Below are 27,032 nucleotides of genomic sequence, written 5' to 3'. Positions count from 1 at the left end.
AGTGACAATTCAAGGTAAAAATTCTCATTGAATACATGATACCACATTGTGTCATAACTAAAGAAAAGACAAGCAAACAGGGTTGAAGATAAAATTTTATTTCTGACCAGAGCAACATAAAAGATTTGTTTTCCATGCTTCAAAAAGGAAGGAAAAGAAGGTCTTAAGGAGCTCTCTGGCTTCTCTCACACTCCCTACACATCCCAAGTTCCTGTTTGCTGTTCTTCCCTTTCTCTAAACCTGTGGGGAGCTGTAACATGGGAGCCTCGAGACAGAAGCCACGCAGAGCCGGTGCCAGGGTCATAGAGCAGCTCGGTGGGCACAAGCACACAGCCTACACGATACCACGCTGTCTGCCCCTCATGAGCCCTGACGTTTCTAGTGTTCTGACAAGTCTTTGTTAAGTCTTCACTGTGCAAATCCTTGAATATGGGCCGTGGGGAGAGGATTTTAAAGAGATAAGAACAGAAAGGGACCTTACCCCATAGAATAAAGGCTAGGAGAGGTTGGTATTTAAAAGTTTAAAACTTGGTCTTGTGCTTGACTTACGATTCATCAGTATCTGTAACATGACGCACCTGGACACTGCCCTGTGCTTTTGAAAAGGCCTTCTGCCTCTTGGAGACTTCACTTCTTAGTAGTATGTAGATTTGCCCTTCTTTAAAATACAAACTAAGATTACAGAACTCCAAAGAAGCCCCACAGATCTAGGCGTTCTTTAACCACCACCCTCACTAGTTGACTCAGTGCCTCCAGTATCCATCCATTCTTCAGTAGTTAACAATGTAACAGACATCAATTTTTTTTCTACAGTAACATGTTTCCACACAAAAATTACAAAATTTAAGTGTCTAGTGTCTTATTTTCTCTTTGGCAACTACTGTTGCCTGGACAGTCTTTACTCTCCCCCTTTTATTAGAGGAAAAGGACCGCCTGACAGAGGCGTGTCACATGGGAGCTGGGAATACCAGGTATGTCCCTGCCCACCGCCTCGGTCCCTGAGGTAGCTGTCTTGTCAGTCCTCACACAGGATACCTGCTGTGTGCGCATCACCTCGCGAGCAGTTCAACACGGCGGACTCCCTCACCCAGCTTCCGAGGGCACATACCCGCACAGCTCTCGAGGTATGTGATGGTTTAGGATCGAGAGCCTGTGTGGAGTTCTCTAACATTCGTCCTTGTTGGGGATGGCACTGTGGTTACAGAAGGCTGGTTTTCAAGTTGCAGCTTTTATTGGTTTTAAAGATTTCAAGACCCTCCAGCGTCATCTGTTTCAACAAAAAGAAAGGAAAATCACATTAAAGTTGATCTTAAAAAAATATTTGCAATGGGATTTCTATTTCAGAAACTGTTTACAGTTTTATGTGCTAAAGACTTTGAAAATACCTCCATAATGGAAACAGTGGCTACTGTCTAAAAATGGCTTTCTGACTTATAAATACCATCAGGGGACAAAGTCAGTTATGACATTAGATTTGCAAAGCTCTGTGGAAATTTCAACCTGGGAATAGGAAGGCCACTCCCCTTCTTAGTGGGCTGGAGGAGGGGCAATTTCAACACACATCCGGCGGGAGCCTGCGGACTGGCAGGTCAGCATGTGTGCACGACGGCACTGCCTGCAGCTTGGAGAGGATGAACCTGGGTCTCACCCACACGCAGCGGGACAAAGCTTTCCATAAGGAAGACTAGACAGCATTCTCGACTGGGACAGAGCCGTCTGGCAAGGAGGCTGCTGGTGTGGGCACAGCATCCCCAAGGAGCCCACCCGCTGGCTTGCCCAGCGCTCTTGAGCAAAACCCACCAGGCAGTGTGCTCTGCTGCCCAACAGGCACACACACCACCACTCAGAGGTCAGCCCGGCGGGGGAACAGCTGTGCACGTGCAGCAGCAGCTTCCAACTGACAGGAACAGTCACCCAGGCCACCCTTGTGCACACCAGCAGGTGACCGAGGAGCCCCAGACACGGGGGGACAGCAGCAGGAGAGAGTCTGCAGGGAAAGACTGTCCTGGAGGGCTGGACACCAAGGTGACATAAATCAGGATAGGGGCCGCCCCTGAGTGGTGAGGGGACGACTAAAAAAGGGATGAGAGTGGGGTGGGCAGGCTCTGGACAATGTCCCATTTGAGCAGAAGGTGACGATGTGGGTGTATTCATTCCCTTTGTGAAAACTCACTAGGGTGACTGTACCCTTTGTGTACTTCTCTTGGGTTTTTCTTCAGAGACACGCTAACTTAAACAGAAGATGTTTAAACTGGGTCTCTGGGCAGCTGGAACAACGTACACATCGCTCCATCCCCCCCAGAGCCAAGGGACACAGCACCGTGACTGCCCACACCTTCAAGCAAGGCCGAGCTGCAGTGGCCCCGGAAAGACCATGTACCTGTGTCTGACTGTCTGAGTTTCTTTGAAACTTCAATTCCATTTTCTTCTAACTTCCTCTTTGCACAGTCCTGGCATGCATTCCCTGAAAGATGAAAACTTTTATTAAAAAGCTTATCTAAGAATGGCTACCATCGAAAAGAACATGGATAACAAATGCTGGCAAGGATGTAGAGAAACGGGAACCTCATACACAGTTGGTGGGAATTAATCTAGTGCAGCCACTGAGGAAAACTATCAAGCTTTCTCAAAAAACTAAAAATAGGGTTATCATTTGATCCAGCAATCTCCCTCCTGGGTATATATCCAAAGACAACCTCCCCAAACTTAATTAGGAAAGATGCACGCACCCCAGTGTTCACAGCAGCAGGAGTTCAGCTGCCATGACACAAAAGCAAGTGAATGTCAACAGATGAAGATAAAGAGTATGGTGTGTGTGTGTGCACACGGCTACATAAAGTGGACCTACTCAGCCATAAAAGAGAAAGCTGCTATTCGCAGCAACATGGACTTCAAGGGCATTATGCTAAGGCAGTCAGGCAAGTACTGTAGAGTGTCGTGGAATTTTAAAGATATAACTGATAATACAACAAAAAATCAGACTCACAAAGTGAAAAACTGGTTACTAGTGGGGAGTGGGGAGGGAAGGACAATACAGGAGAAGAGGATTAAGGGGCACAAACTGTGAGGTGTCATGTAAAGTAAGCTCTAGGGATGTATGTGCGACACGATACAGCCAGTATTTTACAACTATAAATGGAGTATAACTTAAAAATGTGAATTCACTATACTGTACACCTGTAACATATAATACTGTATCACAACTATACTTCAATTGAAGATTTTTATTTAAAAACTTTTGGACTCAGAGAGAGAGGGAGAGGGCGGGATGATTGGGGAGAATGGCATTCTATCATGTATACTATCATGTAAGAATTGAATCGCCAGTCTATATCTGACGCAGGATACAGCATGATTGGGGCTGGTGCATGGGGATCACCCACAGAGATGTTATGGGGAGGGAGGTGGGAGGGGGTTTCATGTTTGGGAACACATGTAAGAATTAAAGATTTTTAAATTTAATAAAAAAAAAAATAAAAATAAAAAAAAAAAAAAAAAAAAAAAAAAAAACCACATCTATTCTAGAATTCACCCTCCAAGGACCAGTTTGTAAATCTGATTTTACTGAAGCGCTGACCAACTAATCCCTGTGGTTAGATACAGATGTCTATCAAGCTAGTGCTGGTTTCAAAACAGATGGATGGTTCTGGGAATCAAAAGAAAGCAACTAAAACAAATGGGCCCTTTCAATACAAATAAGTTAGAAACGGAAAGCTGAGTGTAACTGTTTAATAATTCCTAAACCAAAGCCATCCAGCACTAACCAGTTTCCATCTGTGGCCCTGCTGAGATGGGGAAGGAGCTCAGGGCTGCAAGGCCCCTGCTCCACTGACTGGAGAGAAGCCCCTTCTAACCCAACTGACTGAGCAAGGTGGGGCAGCCTGGCACAAAATCCACTCGGGGTGGACGCCGGGGCGCACCAAGTTCAGTCACAGCTTGTCAGTTCATAAACGGGCAGAGTGAGCCCTGTAAGAAGCGTATTCACATTTCAAACAAGTAGTAAATAAATAGAAAAATTTACATGAACACTTAGAACCTTTGCAATTAAAATGTCTGAAGAGGATGAGTCAAAAATTAACTATTAATACATCTTGGACCAAATGGTATGATACAAATAGACTCTTCCAGTTCCTCTGGGCTCTAGGACAGGACATCACCCCTGGTGCCAGCAGGTGGCCCCTCTGACAGAGCCGAGCCCGCGGCTGAGGGCTGTCTTTTTAGCCCCTTCATGGTGGCAGGGACCCTCATGAAGGGGCTGCTATTCGTCCTCTCTGAGGGGGCTGTCCTGACACAACACGGGCTAAGTGTTTAATGTGAGAAACACTTCTCTGATTATTTTATAAGTGAGGACAGGAAGACCGTGAAATGTATAAAGAAAAACCAGGCTGGTGAAAATCAAGATCTGCTTTACCCAACAACGTGGTGCTGTCCACTCGATCGGCATCTGGAGAAGAAAGGAAAACAGTCAGCAGAAGCCGCTTGACAGCTCTCCCTCCTCAGGCCACGGTGGAGCCGGCGGTGGAGCCGGGCAAGGCTGGCTCTGGCACGGGGGATCCTGCCCAGCCTGAGGTGCGCTCGCCACACAGGGCAGCTGGGGCTCACTCCTGACCCTCCTCTCCAGCCCGGGGCCAATGTGAGGGCTGAACCCGCGGCGTGCGATGCCCCCGTGCCAGCCAGGCACCGTCACAACTGCCCCTCCCTGCTGCCACCAGTCCACCCCCCACTCCCAACAGCAGAAACACCTCGAGGCTGTACCCACACACGTGCTCAAAGACATAGCCACAGATTCTAAGTCCAGAAGACCTTTAGCCCTCGGCAGCCTGTCAGAGCCGCTCAGCTGCTAGGGTCTGGGAAAGGGGCCTGAATGGGGACAGGAATCCCCTGCCAAGAAAGATACACACGGGAGGGAGCCGCAGGTGAGGTCCTTGGAGGTGAGGGGTGGGGGAGGCAGGAGCCGCTGCCACCCCCGCCACCCCCACGTCAGCAGGTGGGCCTGTGTGGGGTGCCCCGAGGGCACATCCAACTCTGCTGTCAGTCTAGGACCCCCAATCCAGCTTCAGAACACCTGGGCATCTGAGTCGCCTCTCTGAGCATGTCTCAGCAGCTCTAAAGTCATCTACTTAGTAGCAGTGGATTAGTTGTCTAGTTGCTCAGTCCTGTCTGACTCTGCAACCCAAGCGACTATACCCCGCAAGATCCCTCTGTCCATGGGATTTCCCGGGCAAGAACACTGGAGTGGGCTGCCATTTTCTTCTCCAGGAGACCTTCCCAACCCAGGGATCAAGCCCACATCTCCTGCACTGGCAGGCAGGCCGATTCCTTACCATGGAGTCACCAGGCAAGCCCAGCAGCAGTGGGCACCGTGACTAAAAGCGAAATAAGGTCAAGGACATAAAACTCAGCAATGTGCAACATGGCAAGTGTCAGCTCCCTGCTCCTTCGCTTAGTAAAAAACGGCCACTCTAATGACACTTTCATTAATGGAAATTCAACTTAAATTGTCCCGTTTTGCTAATTACTATCAATTTCAAAAAGGCCTAGTGGGAAGAAACTAAGCTGCCAGATTATCCGTGCATCCCGTTCACGTGATCTTTGCATTGTCTAGACTTCAAGTTCACAGCTGGTCATGCCCAGGCAGCTCTGTGGTTAACCCACTTCCACCACCTGTGGGTGACTATGTCTGGTCTCCTAATACAAGGACACGTGAGCCCACACAGACCTCTCCAGGTCTGCCGTCATCCATGTTTTATGATGCAGACCCCAAGCCACGAGCTGCCCTGATGGCAAGATGACCAGCTGAACAAGCGCTCACGTATCGTGGCGACTCCTGGTAGATGATCGGCTCCCCAGAGCAGGGCCGAGAATTACTTAAAAGGGCTGCTGCCTTCAGCAGGACAGGGAAAAGATGTTATTTGAAAAAGGAAAGTCTTCGTGGAACTGTTCTGTGCTGCAGTGGTTGTACTATTTAACATGCAGTGTGACAGGATAAAGGTGTGAGACAGCTGCAGGTTGTCAGGAGCACAGCTGACGGAGCTGGCGGGGCAGCTGTCTGTCTTGGTTAAGGTAATCTGAAGCAGGGCATGTCATCTGAAACAGGAATAGACATGTACAACTATACACACACTTTAACTAAAAAACTCAATTTACAGACTATTACTACCATGCCAACAACCCCAATCTTCTATTTTTAGTACATAGAAACATTTTTTTTAAAGACAGAAGACTGGTGAATCTAATGGTGTGTAAAATTCTCAATTTTATTTATTTTATGGCATGTAATTTATATCTATAAAAAGGGGCAAAAAATGGAAGAATCCTATTGGTTTTATACATTGAAAAGTGAAAAAGCAAACAAGCCACCCACACAAGCCGTACCTGGACTTCGCTGTTTGCAGATCTGAGCGGCGAGGTCCTGCACGTACCCTGGGAAGTAGTCGAAGCAGTCCCCGTAGGACACGACCTTGATGCCATGCAGCAGCATGTCCGCCTGCTGCTTGAAGAAATGGTCCTCGCTCTCCTTCAGCACCAGCATGTAGTGCTCCAGCTCCACCTTGTTGGGCACCGAGTACAGGAAGAGGGCCTGGAAGATCTGGTCGCGCAGCGTCTCCCCGCAGCCCATGAACAGGAAGGACTTGGTGCGGTACAGGTTCTGGAGAACCTCCTGCGAAAGCACCAGCGAGACTGGGCTCGCCGACCGTGAGCGAGCCCTCCCAGCGCCAAGCTACCTGTGTGCCACGCTGAATCGTCGCTGCTCCCCGGAGGGCCTTTCCCGAGAGCCGCAGGGGGGCAGAGTGAGGAAGGCAGAGGGAAGGGAGGGGGCCTCGTCCTGGGAGCCAGGCTGTCGGCCAGGCCCCCGGTCAGCGCTGTGCTGCCCAACCCGCCCCTGCAGCCAGCACAGCCTCTCAGTTCAAATCCTCCAGAATCACACGCAGTTTAGAATGTTCAAAACATACGGTAACGACATGGAAGTTTTTTTCAGTTCAGTTATGTGCACACACCTAATCCCTGGAACTGACCTGTCTCAGTGAATGGAGGATGTGAACTCCGAGGGGAGGGCCTGGTTTGCGGAGGGAGGGCAGGGGAGCTCGGGGGCGGGGGGGGGGGTGGTGATGGTCACCTGAGGGTGGGCACAGAGGATCGGGCAGGGGCACAGCGCTGCATCGCTGACCCAGACACCCAGAGAGGCTCAGTGTCGGCCAGGACTGCCCCTGCCTGCCCACGGCCACGCCAAGGCAGCGGAGGGCCCAGCCTGACACTCGTCACCGCCCCATGCCTGGGGAGCAACAGCCAGACCATGAGCTCCAGAGCAAGTCAGTGAGGACCCCCTTGGCTTCTAAGTGCATAAAAAGTGAGTTCACAGAAAGCCACGAGGCAGTTTCGCCACACCCTCTTTTGTCTGCGACATCAAAAAAGCCTTGCAGAGAATGCAATTCAAGGTTTTGAAAGAGACTGCTAAGTAGAGAAAGGAAAGGAGGTGCGTGGATGGAGAGAGAAGAGAAGCAGGGCAGGGAGGGACGGCAGGAGAAGAGCGTTCCAACCGTGGCGGGGCCTGTGAGTCGCCCTCAGGAAACGGAGCCGTGTCCCTGGGCAAGAGGCTCGCTCGAGTTCATGGAGCCTCTGTTCAAGGTGCCCAAGGGGCGGGAGGCCTGGACCCTGCTCAGTCCACCCATGGCTAGCAGCCCCCACACAGCCCCAGGGGCACAACCAGGGCCAAGTCAGGGAGGGCGTACCATGACCTCTGGGTCTTGAGTGACGTCTTTATATCCTGAAGGGTCCAACACCATCCCGCAGGGGTCGGTGTATAAGCCGTGGATGTGAAGCACTCCATACCTGATGTTCCCCCGCGCCCACTGAAGGACCTGGCGAAGCGCAAACAGACAGGAAACACAGGCTAAGATGAGAGCACCTGAAGACGCTTGTGGTTTCTCAAGCCCACCTTGACGTGTAAGTAAGAGAGAGGCTCTGATGTATTATCATCTCTTTAAACCTAAGAGAAATTCAGCTGTTAGGGCTCGTTTTCCTCGTCCTGCCATATTAGAAAGAACTTCTCCATTTAGAGACCAAGACGGTTACACAGAAAATATCTTTAACATTTTATATAATAACAAACGGCCAAGACTGATGACTTCAGGGAGATTATGGAGGCGTTCCGTTCTAAATCACGTTATATTTTAATTACTGTTAGGCATACATTGATTTTACGCCCTGAAATATATATACATACAGAAAAAATAAGTCATCAAGGAGATTTCTCCTGACTTCATGTCAAGATACACCAGGAAGGTCCTAGAGAAGCTGCATGTCGTGTATATCCCTTTTATCTTCACACTGAGGACCTTTCCAGTGCGCTGGACTGACCCCTGCAGACCAACCGACACTCGCGAGCAGAGAAGCCAGAGAAGGCTCCCTGCCATTTGCAGCTGATTTCTAGAGGCTCAGGTACCACAGTGGGCAGCACCATGGACGGGAGCGCGTGGCTCAGACGTGGAGCGGGTCACTAACGATTCGGGGGAGCGTGCGAACTGGAGCCCCAGCACGAGGCGTCAGCTCGGTGGCCCTTGGCGTCCCTGTGTGAGGAGTGGGGCTGGGACCGACCCCATGACCCCCACAGTGAGGGAGGAGCAGGCAGGGATGATGTAAACCCAAAGGCACACAGGCACACCGGAAACACAGCTGATACGATGAAACCATGGTCAACCTCAGTAATAACAGAAATAAAAGCATAAAATGGGCACCCGTATCCAATGGGAGAAATGCACGGAGTTGGGTTTTTAGCAACGCCACAGGCTGGCAAGATCAGGAAGATGGATTACCCTCTCACAGCTGTGCTGTGTAAGCGGGGAACCTTTCTGGAGAATACTCAGGTAATTTATATCGTCTGTCTTTAAAACAATCATACCCTTTGACCCTAACATTTTTCTAAGAACTTATAAAAAGGGTAAGAATTCCCATTGTAGCATTATTTATAATTGTGGCAATATGCTCACAATAATGATAACCTCGTCTCGTATGAAATTCCATGTAAAACGACGCTTCTGAAGACGGCTTCGGGACAGGGAGACGCTCCCAGGGCGACAGTCAAGGCAACGCCGCACACACAGACTCGGTGCGCCTTGCCATCGCGGCACGGGGCTCCCTCGCAGGCCCGCCACAGGCGCCCGCCCCGCACCTTGGTCTTGTCCTTCAGGTCCAGCGACGCCATGGGCTTGCCCTGCTGCTGCCCGAAGAGCTCCAGCAGGTTGTCGTAGTTGGTGGTGAGGACCAGCGTGCCCCGCTCCATCAGGCTCAGGATGGACTGCAGCACCGGCGGGTTCTGGATGTGCTGCTCCAGGTCGTCGAAGACCTCCATCAGGCAGTCCTGGAAAAAGCTGGGCTTGGCGTCACCCGTGCGCTGCAGAGAGGAGGCCCGGGGTTACAAGACGCTGTGTCTCCACCACCACTGAGCCCCAGGCACGAGGGGATAGTCTAAGTGCCAGAGAGACGCCTGATGCCTTCAAACTGTGGAGCTGGAGAAGCCTCCTGAGAGTCCCTTGGACTTCAAGGAGATCCAACCAGTCCATCCTAAAGGAGATCAACCTTGAATATTCATTGGAAGGACTGATGCTGAAGCTGAAACTCCAATACTCTGGCCACCTGATGCGAAGAGCTGACTCACTGAAAAAGATGCTGATGCTGGAAAAGATTGAGGGCGGAAAGAGAAGGGGACGACAGAGGATGAGATGGTTGGATGGCATCACCGACTCGATGGACATGAGTTTGAGCAAGCTCCAGGAGTTGGTGATGGACAGGGAGGCCTGGTGTGCTGCTGTCCATGGGGTCGCAGAGAGTCGGACACGATTGAGCGACTGAACAACAAGAGAGACAGCAGTCTTTTTTACAGAAGAAAGCAAACTGCTGACCTCACAGAGGTCATTAAAACCCTGGGGAAGGGAGACTGTGCCAAGATGCTGGTGGAATGTCAGCAGCAATCAACGCCGACAAAGAGCAGAGAGAAGAGGCTGAGCCCTGTGGGCGAGAGGGTGTCCGGGTCAAAGAGCACAGGGAGGGCCACTGATACAGGACTTTGAGCCCAGAGCCGAGGAAGAGGTGGCTCTGGAGAGGGCACGCCTAGCAGGGACGAGCCCGCGCGAGGGCACCGGGCACAGGTGGGGTCAGACAGGTGACCCGGAACGACACCCCGCGGGCCCCGCAGACCTCAGGGAGGCCTGGGCTCTCCCTCCTCAGGAGCCACAGGGGCCCCGGGCTGGCAGCGGGCGTCCAGTGAGGGACAGTGTGTCACGCGGCCAGTGCTGCAGAGCCCCCAGGGTCAGGAGCGGGACGGGCCCAGGATGCAGCGGGCAGGCTGGGGGGCCGTGAGCAGAGCTGCTCAGCGGGGCCGCTGGGCAGGGCCCATGGGGAGGCGGGCAGACCCCTGAAGAACAGTTTGGGGTGCTGGGTGAGGAGGCCCACGTGACCCCGGGGCACCCCAGCCAGCCTGGCCCTAAGCCTGTGGCAGGAACGCACGAGCACCTGCAAGACCCACTGCCCTCCAGGCTGTGCCCATCCCCCGGCTCGGGCTCAGGCTCCTGCTGCCAGACGCTCCGATTCCCACCCCCGTTTCCAAGGGCCTGCCCTCAGGGAGCCCCACACCTCCACGCTCTTGTGTGAGTGTTCCCCTCCTTCTCCCCTGAGAACCGGCTTCCACGTCCCTGGCACCTCACTCCTGACCAGGGAAGACCTGGCGGAGCCTGCTCACTGCCGTGCCTCTCAGCTGCGCGTGCCACAGCGCACGTGGGTTCATGCCCAGTGTCTGCACGCCTCCATCGCCTCCTCCGAGGACCTCCACACCCCAAACCACAGCAGGACCAACAGCCAGCCTCTTTCCAGAAGTCCTCCACCTGCCCGACTCAGCACCGTGGCTCCCGGGAGGCTTCGCCCCACCAGGACCCCCACCACTAACCCCATCTCTCACTCCCCCACCGGCCTACCCCACCACGGGCTGTCACGACCTGAAATTACTCCTGAAAACGCCTGCAACTTCCCGGCTCCGCTGGAATCCCCAGGCAGAACTCCACCCCTGGGAAAACCGACTCCCCACTCACTCCACGTCCCTGCTCCCAACTAGCTGAACACGAGAGAACACCACCTCTCTGACTGGCCTTACTTTAACTCTATGGAAGTGCTCAAAAATACACAAAGGAGTAGAAAGGATAAAGCCCCAAACACTCATCTCCTTGATTAACCTTGCATCAGAGCTGCCCCTTCATGAGGGGACGCCCTCGCCCAAGGCCCCAGGCCTGGCTGCAGCCCCCAGCCCTGCCCCTCTCCCTGCCGAGGGGCCTCCAGACGGCAGACTACTCTGGGCTCTGTGGCCGGTACTCGGCTGTCCGCAAGCATGACCGCAGCCCTAGACAATACGTAACTGGACGCAGAAGCTGGTTTACTCCAACCAGCAGTAGCCACCCCGCCCATGATGGGAGCTGCCCCAGGTTTAACACTGCACCCACACCTGGCACCATCACCCAGCTGAAGCACTTCCCAGACTCTGGTAAAGCCACCTCGGGCCACAGGGCAAATTCTGGCTGATGCCGCAACAATGTGACTGGTCTGTGGCACACCAGACCCCGCAAGGAAGGACGCTCGGCCCTCCTCCCCTCACCCCCCGCTGGAACGCTCACATCACGTAGGCAGGAGTCGGGCAGCTGGCCTTGGGCACGAGGTGGAGGCCGCGCGGGCGGGCGGCAGGGCAGCCTGTGCCCCCCCAGGTTTTCATGTGAGAACATAATGCCGTCGGGGTCAAGCTGCACACTTTCTCTGGGCACCAGCTCCATTTTCTCCTCTGAAAACTCCTATATCTCTCCGCCCCAAAGGAGACGACGGCTACACTTCTTCAGATACGGAAGAAATGCACTCGGACGCCAGGCCCCGGCCATGTCCTCCACTCCGAGGGCAGCCTGGTTGGGGATGCCCCGGCTGCGCCCTGTGGGCGCTCCCCCGCTTCTGCACCAGCCCGACTGGCTCCGGGCTCCACTCAGAGAGCGCCTGCCCCTACACCAACCTCCTTCCTTGCTGGGTCCTTTCACGAGGAGACAAAGACACTCTGTTCTCTCCCCGACACTCTGGAGACGCACCTGTCATGTGAGGAGGCGCGGCTGGCCTGCTCAGGCCCAAGCAGAGCTGGCGGCCATGCCCTGCGCTGCACCAGGATGAGGTCACTGGGCCAGTCCCCAGAGCAGCCCGCTGACCTCCCTGGGACGAGCTCCCTCGCCAGGCTCTATCTGGCATGGACTGTCTTTGGGGACCACACGGTGCCTGGGACCCCCATTTGAAGGGTCGCTATTCTGATGAACTAAAATGGACTGGAATGGGTGACTTTACTCAGATGATCATTTCTACTACTGCGGGCAGGAATCCCTTAGAAGAAATGGAGTAGCCATCATGGTCGACAAGAGAGTCCAAAATGCAGTACTTGGATGCAATCTCAAAAATGACAGAATGATCTCTGTTCATTTCCAAGGCAAATCATTCAACATCACAGTTATCCAAGTCTATGCCCCAACCAGTAATGCTGAAGAAGCTGAAGTTGAACAGTTCTATGAAGACCTACAAGACCTTTTAGAACTAACACCCAAAAAAGATGTCCTTTTCATTATAGGGGACTGGTATTCAGAAGTAGGAAGTCAAGAAACACCTGGAGTAACAGGCAAATTTGGCCTTGGAATATGGAATGAAGCAGGGCAAAGACCAGAGTTTTGCCAAGAAAATGCACTGGTCATAGCAAACACCCTCTTCCAACAACACAAGAGAAGACTCTACACGTGGACATCACTAGATGCTCAACACCGAAATCAGACTGATTATATTCTCTGCAGCCAAAGATGGAGAAACTCTATACAGCCAACAAAAACGAGACCAGGAGCTGACTGTGGCTCAGATCATGAACTCCTTATTACCAAATTCAGACTCAAATTGAAGAAAACGGGGAAAACCGCTAGACCATTCAGGTATAACCTAAATCAAACCTCTTATGATTATACAGTGGAAGTGAGAAATAGATTTAAGGGCCTAGATATGATAGAGTGCCTGACGAACTCTGGAATGAGATTCGTGACATTGTACAGGAGACAGGGATCAAGACCATTCCCATGGAAAAGAAATGCAAAAAAGCAAAATGGCTGTCTGAGGAGGTCTTACAAATAGCTGTGAAAAGAACAGAGGCGAAAAGCAAAGGAGAAAAGGAAAGATATAAGCATCTGAATGCAGAGTTCCAAAGAATAGCAAGAAGAGATATGAAAGCCTTCCTCGGTGATCAGTGCAAAGAAATAGAGGAAAACAACAGAATGGGAAAGACTAGAGATCTCTTCAAGAAAATTAGAGATACCATGGGAACATTTTATGCAAAGATGGGCTCAATAAAGGACAGAAATGGTCTGGACCTAACAGAAGCAGAAGATATTAAGAAGAGGTGGCAAGAATACACAGAACAACTGTACAAAAAAGATCTTCACGACCCCGATAATCACAATGGTGTGATCACTCACCTAGAGCCAGACATCCTGGAATGTGAAGTCAAGAGGGCCTTAGAAAGCATCACTACAAACAAAGCTAGTGGAGGTGATGGAATTCCAGTTGAGCTAGTTCAAATCCTGAGAGATGATGCTGTGAAAGTGCTGCACTCAATATGCCAGCAAATTTGGAAAACTCAGCAGTGTCCACAGGACTGGAAAAGGTCAGTTTTCATTCCAATTCCAAAGAAAGGCAATGCCAAAGAATGCTCAAATGACCACACAACTGCACTCATCTCACACGCTAGTAAAGTCGTGCTCAAAATTCTCCAAGCCAGGCTTCAGTAATACATGAACCGTGAACTTCCAGCTATTTGAGCTGGTTTTAGAAAAGGCAGAGGAACCAGAGATCAAATTGCCAACATCTGGTGGATCATGGAAAAAGCAAGAGAGTTCCAGAAAAACATCTATTTCTGCTTTATTGACTATGCCAAAGCCTTTGATTGTGTGGATCACAATAAACTGTGGAAAATTCTGAAAGAGATGGGAATACCAGACCACCTAACCTGCCTCTTGAGAAACCTATATGCAGGTCAGGAAGCAACAGTTAGAACTGGACATGGAACAACAGACTGGTTCCAAATAGGAAAAGGAGTATGTCAAGGCTGTATATTGTCACGCTGCTTATTTAACTTACATGCAGAGTACATCATGGGAAACGCTGGGCTGGAAGAAGCACAAGCTGGAATCCAGATTGCTGGGAGAAATATCAATAACCTCAGATAGGCAGATGACACCACCCTTATGGCAGAAAGTGAAGAGGAGCTAAAAAGCCTCTTGAGGAAAGTGAAAGAGGAGAGTGAAAAAGTTGGCTTAAAGCTCAACATTCAGAAAACAAAGATCATGGCATCTGGTCCCATCACTTCATGGGAAATAGATGGGGAAACAGTAGAAACAGTGTCAGACTTTATTTTGGGGGGCTCCAAAATCACTGCAGATGGTGATTGCAGCCATGAAATTAAAAGACACTTACTCCTTGGAAGAAAAGTTATGACCAACTTAGACAGCATGCTGAAAAGCAGAGACATTACTTTGCCAACAAAGGTCCGTCTAGTCAAGGCTATGGTTTTTCCTGTGGTCATGTATGGATGCTAGAGTTGGACTGTGAAGAAGGCTGAGCGCCGAAGAATTGATGCTTTTGAACTGTGGTGTTGGAGAAGACTCTTGAGAGTCCCTTGGACTGCAAGGAGATCCAACCAGTCCATTCTAAAGGAGATCAGCCCTGGGTGTTCTTTGGAAGGACTGATGCTAAAGCTGAAACTCCAGTACTTTGGCCACCTCATGTGAAGAGTGGACTCATTGGAAAAGACCCTGATGCTGGGAGGGATTGAGGGCAGGAGGAGAAGGGGACGACCCAGGATGAGATGGCTGGATGGCATCACTGACTCGGTGGACGTGAGTCTGAGTGAACTCCAGGAGTTGGTGATGGACAGGGAGGCCTGGCGTGCTGCGATTCATGGGGTCACAAAGAGATGACTCTCTGAGCGACTGAACTGAACTGAACTGATTCTGATGAACTGAAGGACTTCTGGCTCGTGAGCCCAACTCATGGAGACATTTAAGCCCTGGATTCCTGGTTCACCAGCCTGACCCCGAGCCAAGCTGCCCCAGGGAGTCCGGAAGCACTGACCTGGAAAGCACTTACCGGGGACATCTTCCGGATGAGGTCATGGGCGACCACCAGCAGGTCCCCGTCCTTGGTCACCTTTCTGCGGAACTCGGCCACGTCCCCGGGGTGCAGCACCTCCAGCTGCTCGGCGGCCTCGATGACGGCCTCAATGCAGCTCCTCCAGGAGCACAGGGCGGGGATCCCCGGGGCCACCGCCGCGCTGACGCCTGTCCCAATGACCAGGAGCAGCTCCTGGGGCTGTTTCCGGATGAGGCTTTTTAAAAACTTTCTGCTTAAAAAGAAGAGAGGGGAAGAATGAAAGCCAGCATGGAAGCACGGCCACCGCGAGGGCGATGCTGCAGCCCACGAGCATCCGTGCGGTGGCGGGTCCAACACAGCCCGTGCTGGACACACGCCTCGCACCCCCACACTGACCACAGGGCGGGCCTGTGCGCTGCTCTCATATCCATTTCCCTTTCTGCACATCCGTCTCACTGGCTCAGTCCGCATTCCGTAAGGGACGTGGGGACAGGACTGTCTTGTCCATCTCGAGTCCCCCATGGTGTTGATAAGAGTGACGTGTGTATGTAAACAAAGACGCTCAGCAATTTAAATTTCTTTAAAACTGCTAAGAGCTTGTAAATACAAACTATGACGATAAATGATCCCTGATTATAGGGACAGGAAAGAAAATCCCTGGCAAAATGCAGGTCCTCCACGACCCACTCCCCAGCAAGCACTTCCTCCTGTGTTACTTCACGGAGGCACCACCTGCCCATTTATCGTCAGAGATTTCTTTCCTGCAAACCACGACACCTCCAGCCTTAGAGGTGACCCTCTGATCCCCTGCTGCTTGGTGTGGAGGCCAGGTGACAGTAGCTTCCTTGGGCAGAAAGAGAACTGTCTCCTGGGATGTTTCTTACATTGAGGCAAAGGCCCCTGAGACCATCTCCTGACCCAGTATTACTGGGCCCCGCAGGTACTAACTAACACATGAGATTTGCGGCAGAGGCTGTACACCCGTGTGAAGGTGCAGTCGACGTCATTTACCTTGATTTTTGTTCACTTCTATTTGTTGTCTTTTCCACTGAATCCATCTGTGAGTCCTAAAGGGATTCAGGGGCAACTTCTACTTCCCAGATGAAAGTCCTTTCATCAGTACTCTGGAAGAGAGATGAGGCTGGAATTAAAATCAAAGGCCCCAGAGCTCTCTCTAAATCAGAATTAGTGAAAACTGTCACATACAAAAACACAATCCAAAATGGCCCCTAAGCCCCCACTCCTAATCGTGTGACTTATCAGGCCAGGCGCCCCGAAGCCCGACTCTGGAGGGAGAAGACAGGACAGGGAGTGCGGGGGAGGGGGTGGCGCGACGGCCCAGGGCCGGGCTTTGCGCTGTCCCTTCACCACTCTGCTCCAGGACCACTTCTGGGGACACACCTGGCCACACTGAAACCCAGTCCAAAGGAACAGTCCGAGTCCAAGGTCAACTCTTAACTTACATAAAACAGGACTCTCCAACCAGCTAGGTCTCTATTGCCAAACAATCTCCGTATTCTACCACCTTTCCAGAATCATACTGCCTCCGCCAATTCTATACCTAATATTTACTGTAAATAAGGAAATATACAGAAAAATAAAGATTAAAACACCCATAATCCTACTACCTACATGCAAGGACTGTTAGCATTTGTATAGTTCCCTCCAGATTTTTCACTTTAAAATGTTTACATCGTTCGAGACCATAGGTCATATCTTACTTTTTCATGCATTTTAAGAAAAGCATTTCCTTATGTTACTCAAAACTATTCATAAAGAGAAAAAAACTAAAGGGAAAAAAAGAAGAAGAAAAAAAACTGTTCTTAAATACAAGTGTTACAGCAACATGCGCCAACCTCTATCCGACTGCGAGGCCATCAGGCTCTTCACCCAGCCCGCCCCTCCCCGCCAAGGCAGGACATCGCTGGAGCTCTATGACAACCACCTCTGCACACAAAGCTTTTATCTACTTTGAAATGATTTATTTAGGAGAGATTTCTGACAAGCAGAATTGCTGAGTTGCAGCGTATGAACCCTGTAAAATATCTCAGCACATGCTGCCAAAATCCTCTCCAGAAAAGTGGTCAACAGAATGCCTAAGTGCCTGCTGGGCACAGCCCAACTAGCACTACCTGAAAACCACCCTTCCACATGCGTGATCTTTTTTCCTCCCCCCTCATTCAGAACTGGGTCACTAAAAATGATTTTCAAGGAAACAAGGCTTAATCAGTCTAGGAGCATCGTTAGACTTTAAAGAGGATCCTAAGAATATCCCCTGAAATGGACCCAGACCTGTGCAGGGCCCTGTGGCATCCCCCACCCTGGGTAGAGGGCCCAGTGGGCCCGGCCTCCCGAGGTGCCAGGGGCCTGCCCCAGATGCTGGGGCGGGCCTGCAGGTGAGCTCAGTGCTGCCCCCTGGCGCCCACCCCTGTGCCCGGGCGCTGCTGGGCCCTAACTCCTCCCGAGTCGTCAAAGGTCAGCTCGGTCCGTTTTTGTTTTCGCTGCTGGGTATTTTCTGAGGAAAGGGGAAATACTGAGGTTTCCCACTGCGCCCGATAATCCTAAGTATAAGCGACCTTGGGCCCCAGCCTGGCGATTTCAGTGACTGGCCTAGCTCTTCACCAGCCCTCAGTGTTAACAGCTACACAACAGGAAACCTTGCTAACAGAGCAAGTTCTGCAAGCTCGGGAACCTCTCAGAAAAAAAGTGCTCAGGACTCAAACTCGAGTCAGAGAGCTCGGGCACCACAAAGGCTTTCCAACTTCCCCCCTCAGGAGGGAGCTCAGGGTCCTTCCCGCTCCATCCTACGAGAGGAGTCAATCCGAGATGCTCACCGGCACCTGGGATGGAGTCTTTTATCTCATCCTGCTCTACACGACAGTTTAGAATATTGTCTGAACAGTCACTGGGGGCCCAGTGACTGCAGAAGTCACATCCCCTAAACTGTCACCACTGTGGAGAACTTTAGAAACCTATCTCCTGTTCTTTCGATTACTGTTCAGCTGCTCTTGGTGCTCCTTTATATGCAAACTGAAACCCTAAATGCTACATGTGCACTTCTGCAGAAGAGTGCGAACAAATCACACTTTTGTGGGCTGGACTTAACTCCAAAATGAAGTGATTTCCAAGTTTCCCTAGAGAACAAACCATCACTGCGGGTACTGAGCGCTTCGGTAACAGGCGAGGGCGGGTGCTCCTGGGAGGCCGGCTGCTGGCTTAGGCGCTCAGACCTCGCCCTCCTCCTGGAGGAGGAGGTGATGCAGGCCTGGAGCCAGCTCCCCAGCACGTCCAGGCAGATGAGCCTCCAGAGTCGAGCGCTGCCAGCTGCCTTTAAGGATCACACCCGCCAACACAGGAAGTACCCGATCACATTAAGTCTCAACACAGTAACTCTGCAGTGATGAACTGCATAGCTGCCCATATTTAGACATTTACAGTTCATTGTAACACGTTTAAAGACATTACCTCATTTCCTGTTCTTTCAGCAGCATGATTACCAGAGCCAAACCCCACAGTGACTTTAGAAAGTACCCCAATCTCGCCTTGTTTTTAAACCCAGGGCCAAGCAGGAGATCTCTGCAGCACTGAATACCCGGATCCTAGAAGTCTCCACAGGACGGCGAGCCTCTGGCACTCCTCCCCCAACCCCAGCATCATTCTCTAAGCCCATCAGCTTCCAGACTACGATGGTAACAAAAGCCTCCAAAGCCTCCAGAGACCTTTCAGGAGCCGCATCTTTCGGTTTCCCTGGTGATCATGTCGTCACCACAGTTTCCAAGCCCAATGCCCAGTCATCATAGCAACCCATTCCTTTTTACAAGAACCTAACAGCGTTTTCTGAGAGCAAAATCCGGCCCCAACACAGATCTGTATAAGCAGTTCCTGTCCTTTTTATCCAAAGTCATGAATAGAAGTTTGAATAGGATATTTTCTGCTTAAATTTGAGATTATGAGCATTTTATGAATGAACTTCAGAGTAGTCAGAGACCACCTTACTCGCTGAATGTCTATGCTCCACCCTAAATAAACGTTCATCGGAATCTAACGCAGAACACAGCAAACCACACACACCAAACTAGCTCCTCGGAGCCAGCAAAGCAGCCCGGCTTCCCAGCCCCCTAACTCCACGTGCTGAGAGAAGCCCTCCCCTCCCTGTGCCCCCGGCCCCATGGCCCCGGGACAGTCAGCCCCTCGCACTGACGCCGGGATGGTCATATGACTTCTTTGGCCGACGGGATGTCGGCAAACAAGCAAGCAGGTATGTGATAAAACACACTGACGCTGGAGCCTGCTCTCCTGGAGTGGAACTCAGCCTTGTTCAACCGGGTCTAGCCTCCAGGACAGCTACCAATAGAGAGCAACACCAGCTGGGCAAGCCAGAGTCCAGCTGAGCCTGGCCCAGGTGCTGACCCCTGAAACACTCCATACATCACAGAAAGAGGAGAGGGACGGGCAGAAGACAAGAGTATCAAGATAGACAGAAGTGAAAAAAAAGCATGAATCAGTGAGTGAACGAGGCACAGTTTTGAGGGCGAGGGAGAAAATGCTTGTCAAGAACAGTATTTTATTACAAGTTGTTGTTGTTTTAGTCGATCAGTCGTGTCCGACTCTGCGACCTCATGGACTGCAGCCCACCAGGCTCCTCTATCCATGGGATTGTCTGGGCTAGAATAGGGGGGTGGGTTGCCATTCCATTCTCCAGGGGATCTTCCCGACCCAGGGACAGAACTGTGTCTCCTGCACTGGCACGCAGATTGTTTACCACTGAGCCCCCAGGGAAGCCCTTTATTACAAGCAGCATAATAAAAAACTCAAAATCACTTTCTATGACAAATTACACCTTCGCTCAAGTACAAACCATGAAACAGAAGTTTCAAGTCTGTGGGATCATGAAGAATATCCTCAGCAAAAGTCAGTTTTTTTCTATAAATGAGTTATCACACGGCTCTTGAGCAGTATAAAGGAGCAGAGAGAAGTGGGCGTGTGGTAGACGCGCTCAGAATACGCTCCTCTCACACAGGAAGGGACGGAGCACCACAAATGTTCATGAAAATCTCCACATGTTGGCTTTGAATTCATGTTTCCAATCCAAAGGGTGATGGAATAAGATGCCCCCAGAATTTTGTGGGGAAAAATCACGCCCCTTTGACTACTAACAACTTGATTCTGATGACGGCCTGAAGAGGCAACGCAGCAAGCTCTTACCCTCAACATCCCCGCTTGCTCCTGTTACCCAAGGCGTCCACACTGAGGAGTGACTTCTACGCCTGCTGACCTCAGGGGACAGCAGGCCTGGAAGTGACACCTGAGTGTTATCTCTGTGTGGTTCCTAAAGACTGGAATGTCCTTACAGGAGGCCAAACCCGGTGACTACACCCAGGTGGGTCCGCAGGCCTCCGGCCACAAAGCGAGCCCTTCCCGTCAGCTGCTGGCAGAGCACCTGCCTCACCTGGCCGTTAGCATCCTCAGGGCCTTCAGTCTAACCTGACTCCCACAGACTGCCTGTTACGCAGCAATCTGGTTCCCCCAGCTGACCTGGGAGGGGGCCACAGAAGCAGAAATCACTGGGCAACAGGAGGAAGTTTTCAAGCACTAATGAATTATCTGGAATCTGCCTGACAGAGGTTATTTCTGACGAGTTTGGTTGGCCTAATTAGGTTCACCTGAGCTGAAAACGAGCTGCAAAAGGACAAAAACCAAGCTTCCAGAACTGCAAAGGAGAGGCCTGCCCTGAAACCACAACGCCCAGGGCCACGGTGGAGAAAATAGGATCCGGAGACCAGAAGCACCACCACTCTCTGAACCTCAGTTTCCAAATCTGTCAAAAGGGAATGCCGTCATCCCCATCACTGACTGGATGCTCCTGAAGATTTTAAGCGAGCCAAGGACCCGAAAGGCACGTAACCTGAAGACGTTTATCTACGACCGTCACCATGCGGGCAGCCAGCTCTCTCCCTCAGCATCCGCAGGCTTTCACTTTAACACTGCTTCTCCACAACGACATACTCAGCTCATCTGGACTCTGGTGAAACCTGACCACTGGAGCTAGCCATTACTAGTCAGAGGTCTCCAGGATGAGCCGTTTTCTCCCCCTGTTTCAGGAAATACAAAACCTCAATTTGAAAACATGCTACTTAACCAAACGCTTTTTATTCAGTCGACATAAACTGTAGAAAAAAATTCTTATTCTGTAGTGATCGAAACGTGTTCGTTTGCTTCTTGAAAGCAACTCCAGAGAAGCCTGGGCTCATCTGCTCAAACCGAGAAAACAACAAAACCCACCACTAACGAAAAACGTACAGGTCACCATTTAGTTCAAAAAGCAGCGCTAATTATTGACACCTTCTACGGCCGTTAGATCCAAGGGCAAACACTAAGCACTTACAAGCACAATCTCATTCAGCGCTCCCCACGACCCTGTGACGTGGCTCTCATTACCTCTCACCTGGCCAAGGCTGACGTAAAACCCTTTCAAGAGGCCAATCACCGTGATAAATGTACTCGTCCCAGTTTTCTCCAAGCATCAGTGCGGCTCAGATGGCGAACAAATACACCTGACCTTTTACTAGGAACACTGCCAACAGCTGAAGCGTTCGCTTACAGTCTGTCCATCGGATGTGACATGCTGTACAACTCAAAGAGACATGTTACTCAATAATAAGCCAATAATGGTAAAAATGTACCAGTACAGAGGCTAAAGGCATGCTGAACCACCAGCATTTATCCATCCCAAGAGGAATAAAAGATGTTCTATTAATAGAAAGTAAACCTCCAGTGAAATCTAAAATTATAGAACTCCAGAGCTGGAGGAGTCTTAAAGGTTCTGGAATGTCAAATACCCTACTTTACAACTGTGAAAATTGAGACTGAGAGACAGTGTCTTGGTAAAGGTCCCCCAGGAGGTCAGGGGACAAGCTATACTCACTCCTGCCCCAAGCCCCATAATCCTGCCACTATCCCAGGCACCACTTGGTCCACTGTGACCCCCAAAGTTCACATAAGGCACTAATCTGTAGCTCTTTTTACTACCAAGCCTTCACAAATATCAGGGCTTCCCTGGTGGCTCAGATGGTAAAGAAATCTGCCTGCAATGCAGGATATCCTAGTTGGATCTCTGGGTCAGGAAGATCCCCCGGAGAAGGAGATGGCCACCGACTCTAGTGTTCTTGCCTGGAGAACCCCATGGATAGAGGAGCCTAGCGGGCTGCAAGGAGTTGGACACGAATGAACAACAAATACTTCCACTTTACAAATATCAAACCACAAAGCGTGGCTGGTCTGCAGGTTCACCTGTTTCCTTGCTCCATTCATTTTCCAGGAATGCTGAAGGAAACAGCCACCATCAGGAAGATTCAGAGGCAGCAAGAAGCAGCCTCGGGCAAAACAACCAGCTCACAAGAGCTTTGTTGGGTCCCTGCCTGTGGCTTATCACACAATTGTCTGTGTTAACTTTAGCACAGACAGATAAGGAGGGCTCAGCCAGGAAACAAAGCCTCCTCTGGAGAGGACTTCACTCTCCCAGGAAAGAGACCTGGAGGCTCTTTGCAGGAGGAAGTAGGATCCAGCCCAGAGTTCAGTCCTGACAACCGAGTGTACCGGCTGCACGACTTCAAATAGGGGTCAGTTACTCAGCTTCTCCGAGCTGTGCATTTCCTTTACCTTGTATCTCAGGGTTGCTGGAACATGACAAAAGCTAACATTTAAACTAGCAAAGCCTACGACAGTGTGATTCCCCTACACCCATGCAGGCAGTGGGTATTCTTCCTGGGTTTATTCAATTAAAATTAAATAACAGTTAAATTCAGTTCCTCGGTGACACTAGTCTCATTGTAAGTTCCTTAACTCCACGCAACCCCATGGTCGAGTTTACTGGAAGGCACAAACACAGAACACCGCCATCATTGCAGAGACTTCTGCTATCATACTGGGAGAGTCTCCCTGCCCCTCACGCAAGCCCAGACCTCCACAAAAGTCGTGTGCCTTTCTCTTTTATATCGCTCTCTAACCCACACCCTCTGCCACGCCTTGTGGTCCGCTCAACTTCTCTAGACTTCTGACAGCCACCCTGCTTCCGGTTTCAGTCCCTGGCCCCAGTCTCCAAGTGGCATTTCTGGCAGCACACCTGCACTCTCAGGACCCCCACGCCCCGCTAATAAGCCAAATGCGCGACCTGGCCCCACTCCTGAGACCCAGCCTCTCCTCCCCGCCCGCCCACCCACTGTGCCCCATGTCCAGCTCTTGCGTGGAGGCTGGACTCACCCTGACACACACACAGTCACCCTGATGAAGTCCTAGGTGACCTAGAGGCAGAGGACCAAACCTCCCCTAAGAAGACTAGCAAGCTCCCAACGCCAGTCCCCGGGCAGAAAACTGTGGGCTGAAACGGGAAGAGCAGGACTGGTCTTTGGGTCGAGACTTGACGAGGCCAGCCATGCGCGAGGTCCTCGCTGGCAACACCCCGGTCCAGGTCACCTCCCACCTTTCCTGTGGTCTTGCTCCCTCCAACCAATTCTCCCGCACCAGACGCGGCGACTGTTCAAACACAAAATCTATTTTCACTCTGCTCCCCAAACCCCTCAATGGGCCTCCCACTCCTTTCCAGCACCAAATCCTCTCTGCTGTACTGAGTTGCCTCAATCACGTGTGACTCTTTGTGACCCCATGGACTGAAGCCTGCCAGGCTCCTCTGTCCAAGCAATTCTGCAGGCAAGAACACTGGAGTAGGTTGCCATTCCCTTCTCCAGGGGATCCTCCTGACCAAAGGACTAAAGCCGGGTCTCCTGTCTTGCAGGCAGATTTACCACTGACCCACCGGGGAAGCCCCCAGATCCACCTGCTTTGGTCCTGACCCCCTTGGCCCACCTCTTTCCTGCCCCTCGCCATCACACTCTAAGCTTCCCAATTTCCTCCATTCCAGTCTTCCCTACTCCAAACACCTCCCTCACTCCTCTTGCACTGATCAACGCCCACTTTCCTTCAGCTCTGAGCTGGTCTACAACGCACTCAGGGAGACAGTGAAAGCAGTAATTCAGGAAAGGGCCAAGGGCATGGGGCCTCAAGGAACAAAGCGGGATTCTTCTCACTTCAGATTCTAATTGCTTGAGGACCTTGTTCATTAAGGTCTTATTCCTCCAGTCAGAGGCTTCCCTGGGGGCAGAGTGGCAAAGAGCCCACCTGCCAAGCACTAGACTCAGGCTCAACCCCTGGGTGTGGAAAATCCCCTGGAGAAGGAAATGCAAGGAAGCCAGGTATTCTTGCCTGGGAAACCCTTCGGACAGAGGAGCCTGGCGGGCCAGTCCAGGGGGCTGCCAAGAGTCAGACACGATTTAGCAACTAAACCACCACCACCACCACCACCTTCATCTTGATCCACCCCAAGCTCCTCATCTACTTAGCTCTGCCTCCCTCCACAACACATCTGTTCTCTAGGTGCTTCTGTGGGGCCATATGAGCCTCAGCAAAGGGCATTAAAAGTTAAAGACTGTCCTGCTTTGGCCTCAGTGCAACGGTCAACACAGTGCAAGTGCTACAGCCTCTGCCCGGCCACAAAGGGCCATCAGATGACTCATTATACACTTCTACTTCTTGTATACTAAGAATTTACAAACACCCAGGAACTCTTTCACAGATGCCCCATGGGTCCACAGACAGCAAGTTTGAGAAGCCCAGCCTCCAGACCTGCGTGGACAGGGAGCCAAAAGGGACTGAACCTCAAGGGCAGGTGCTGGAGGGTGGGGACGGCCGTCTAGGGATACGGGGTGGGTGGCTAAGGAGAGACGGCATGGGGGGTGGGGGGGAGCTTCACGGCCCAGGGGGTTTCTGAAGAGGCCTGGGGAAGGGAAAGTGAGGGACAGTCGCTGGGGTCCTGAAGGAATCTGGGGAGGTTTCTGGAACTGAGGATCCTCGGGGGTCCCGGGACCCTGAAGCAGCGGCAGGGCCTCAGGGGGTCTCGAGTCTGGATTGGGTAGAGTCCTGAAGGGTTTCGGGCGAGGACTCTGAAAAGTGTAGGGCAAGAGGCGGCCGGCGACTCCCACAGGGTCTCGGGGGCCAGGGGTGTCTGGAGGGGCCGGGGCGGATCCCGGGGGGTCTTCGGGGCTGGGGTTCCCGAGAAGGGTTGGGGGTGCGTCTTGGGCACCGAGGTCCATCGGGGTCCTCCAGGCGGCCGTGGATCCCGAGAGTGGCCGGGGGGTCTGGAGGGGCAGGGACGGGTCCTGAGGGTCTCGAGGTCTTGAGGGGCCCTCTCTCCACTCGGCACCCCCGGGCCGCCCCCCGCCAGTCAGCTCACCCCACGGCGCCTCCTCCGGCTCAGCGGGTCCAAGTCTCAGGGAGCTCCGGGCGGCCTTGCGCTGGGGTCGCCTGGCCGAAGGCGGTCTGCGGGGAGGGCGACAGCGCGCGCGCCAGAGCCGGAGCCGAAGTCGGAATGGGAGGCGGAGCTGGAGAATTCAACGCCGCACCGCCCTCAGGCGCCACTCCAACGGAGGCCGGCCACAGCACTGCCGCAAAGCCTTCCCCCGCGCGCCCGCCCCCGCCGCGCGAAGGTTCCGCCCCGAAACCAACGGCCCCAAAGCCGCAGGCCCCGCCCCTTGAGGCCCCGCCCCTACCGTTGGCGCAGGCGCAGTCGAGTGCGCCGGGAGCGCGGTTCAGTTCAATTCGCTCAGTTGTAGCCGACCCTTCGCGACCTCAGGAACTGCCTCGCGCCAGGGCTCCCTGTCCATCGCCAACTCCTGGAGTTTACTCAAACTCATGTCCATTGAGTCGGTGATGCCATCCAACCATCTCATCCTCTGTCGTCCCCTTCTCCTCCTGCCCTCAATCTTTCCCAGCATCAGGGTCTTTTCAAATGAGTCAGTTCTTCGAATCAGGTGGCCAAAGTATTGGAGTTTCAGCTTCAGCATCAGTTCTTCCAATGAATATTCAGGACTGATTTCCTTTAGGATGGACTGGCTGGATCTCCTTGCAGTCCAAGGGGCTCTCAAGAGTCTTCTCCAACACCACAGTTCAAAAGCATCAATTCTTCACCGCTCAGCTTTCTTTATAGTCCAACTCTCACATCCGTACATGATTGCTGGAAAAACCATAGCTTTGACTAGACCAACCTTTTTTGGCAAAGTAATGTCTCTACTTTTTAATATACTGTCTAAGTTGGTTCATAACTTTTCTTCCAAGGAGTAAGCCTCTTTTAATTTCATGGCTGCAATCACCATCTGCAGTGATATTGGAGGCCAAAAAATAAAGTCTGACACTGTTTCCACTGTTTCTCCATCTATTTGCCATGAAGTGATGGGACCGGATGCCATGATCTTAGTTTTCTGAATGTTGAGTTTTAAGTCAACTTTTTCACTCTCCTCTTTCAGTTTCATCAAGAGGCTCTTTAGTTCCTCTTCACTTTCTGCCATAAGGGTGGTGTCATCTGCATATCTGAGGTGACTGATATTTCTCCCGGCAATCTTGATTCCAGCTTGTGCTTCTTCCAGCCCAGCATTTCTCATGATGTACTCTGCATAGAAGTTAAATAAGCAGAGTGACAATATACAGCTTTGACGTACTCTTTCCCCGATTTGGAACCAGTCTGTTGTTCCATGTACAGTTCTAACTGTTCCTTCCTAACCTGCATACAGATTTCTCAGGAGGCAGGTGGGTGGTCTGGTATTCCCATCTCTAAGAATTTTCCAGAGTTTGTTGTGGAAGCACAACAGAGGCACAACAGAGCCCGCAGTCAAAGGCTGTGGCGTCCTCAGTAAAGCAGAAGTGGAGCGTGGGTGGAGCTGACACTCTGGTTGGCCCCCGCCTGCAGGTGCTCGCGGTGTGTCCTCAGTTTCTAAAACGGGCGCAGGCACACT

At 51.7% G+C, this 27,032-nt stretch overlaps 1 protein-coding gene across 2 annotated transcripts; it reads right to left on the bottom strand.

Annotated features, from left to right (window-relative positions):
* Window positions 1-175: 175 nt before the first annotated feature.
* On the bottom strand, window positions 176-25,592 carry FAM118A (family with sequence similarity 118 member A). 2 transcript variants are annotated; one of them, XM_068970216.1, is made up of 9 exons: window positions 25,478-25,592; window positions 16,204-16,316; window positions 15,190-15,445; window positions 9,170-9,391; window positions 7,731-7,859; window positions 6,376-6,661; window positions 4,412-4,444; window positions 2,381-2,464; window positions 176-1,267 (listed from the first exon to the last, which is right to left on the bottom strand). In XM_068970216.1, exons 2-9 carry the CDS (start codon window positions 16,248-16,250, stop codon window positions 1,248-1,250), a joined length of 1,077 nt encoding a protein of 358 aa, XP_068826317.1. In that variant the 5' UTR covers window positions 16,251-16,316; window positions 25,478-25,592; the 3' UTR covers window positions 176-1,247. The 2 variants fall into 2 exon arrangements, with proteins under 2 accessions (XP_068826317.1, XP_068826318.1); XM_068970217.1 differs by having other exon boundaries at window positions 15,190-15,442.
* Window positions 25,593-27,032: the final 1,440 nt, after the last annotated feature.

Source organism: Capricornis sumatraensis, chromosome 4 (assembly GCF_032405125.1).
Source record: "Capricornis sumatraensis isolate serow.1 chromosome 4, serow.2, whole genome shotgun sequence".
Classification (NCBI taxonomy): Eukaryota; Metazoa; Chordata; class Mammalia; order Artiodactyla; family Bovidae; genus Capricornis; species Capricornis sumatraensis.
The sequence above is the reverse complement of the archived record's forward strand: the minus strand, read 5'-3'. Positions and strand labels throughout refer to the sequence as shown.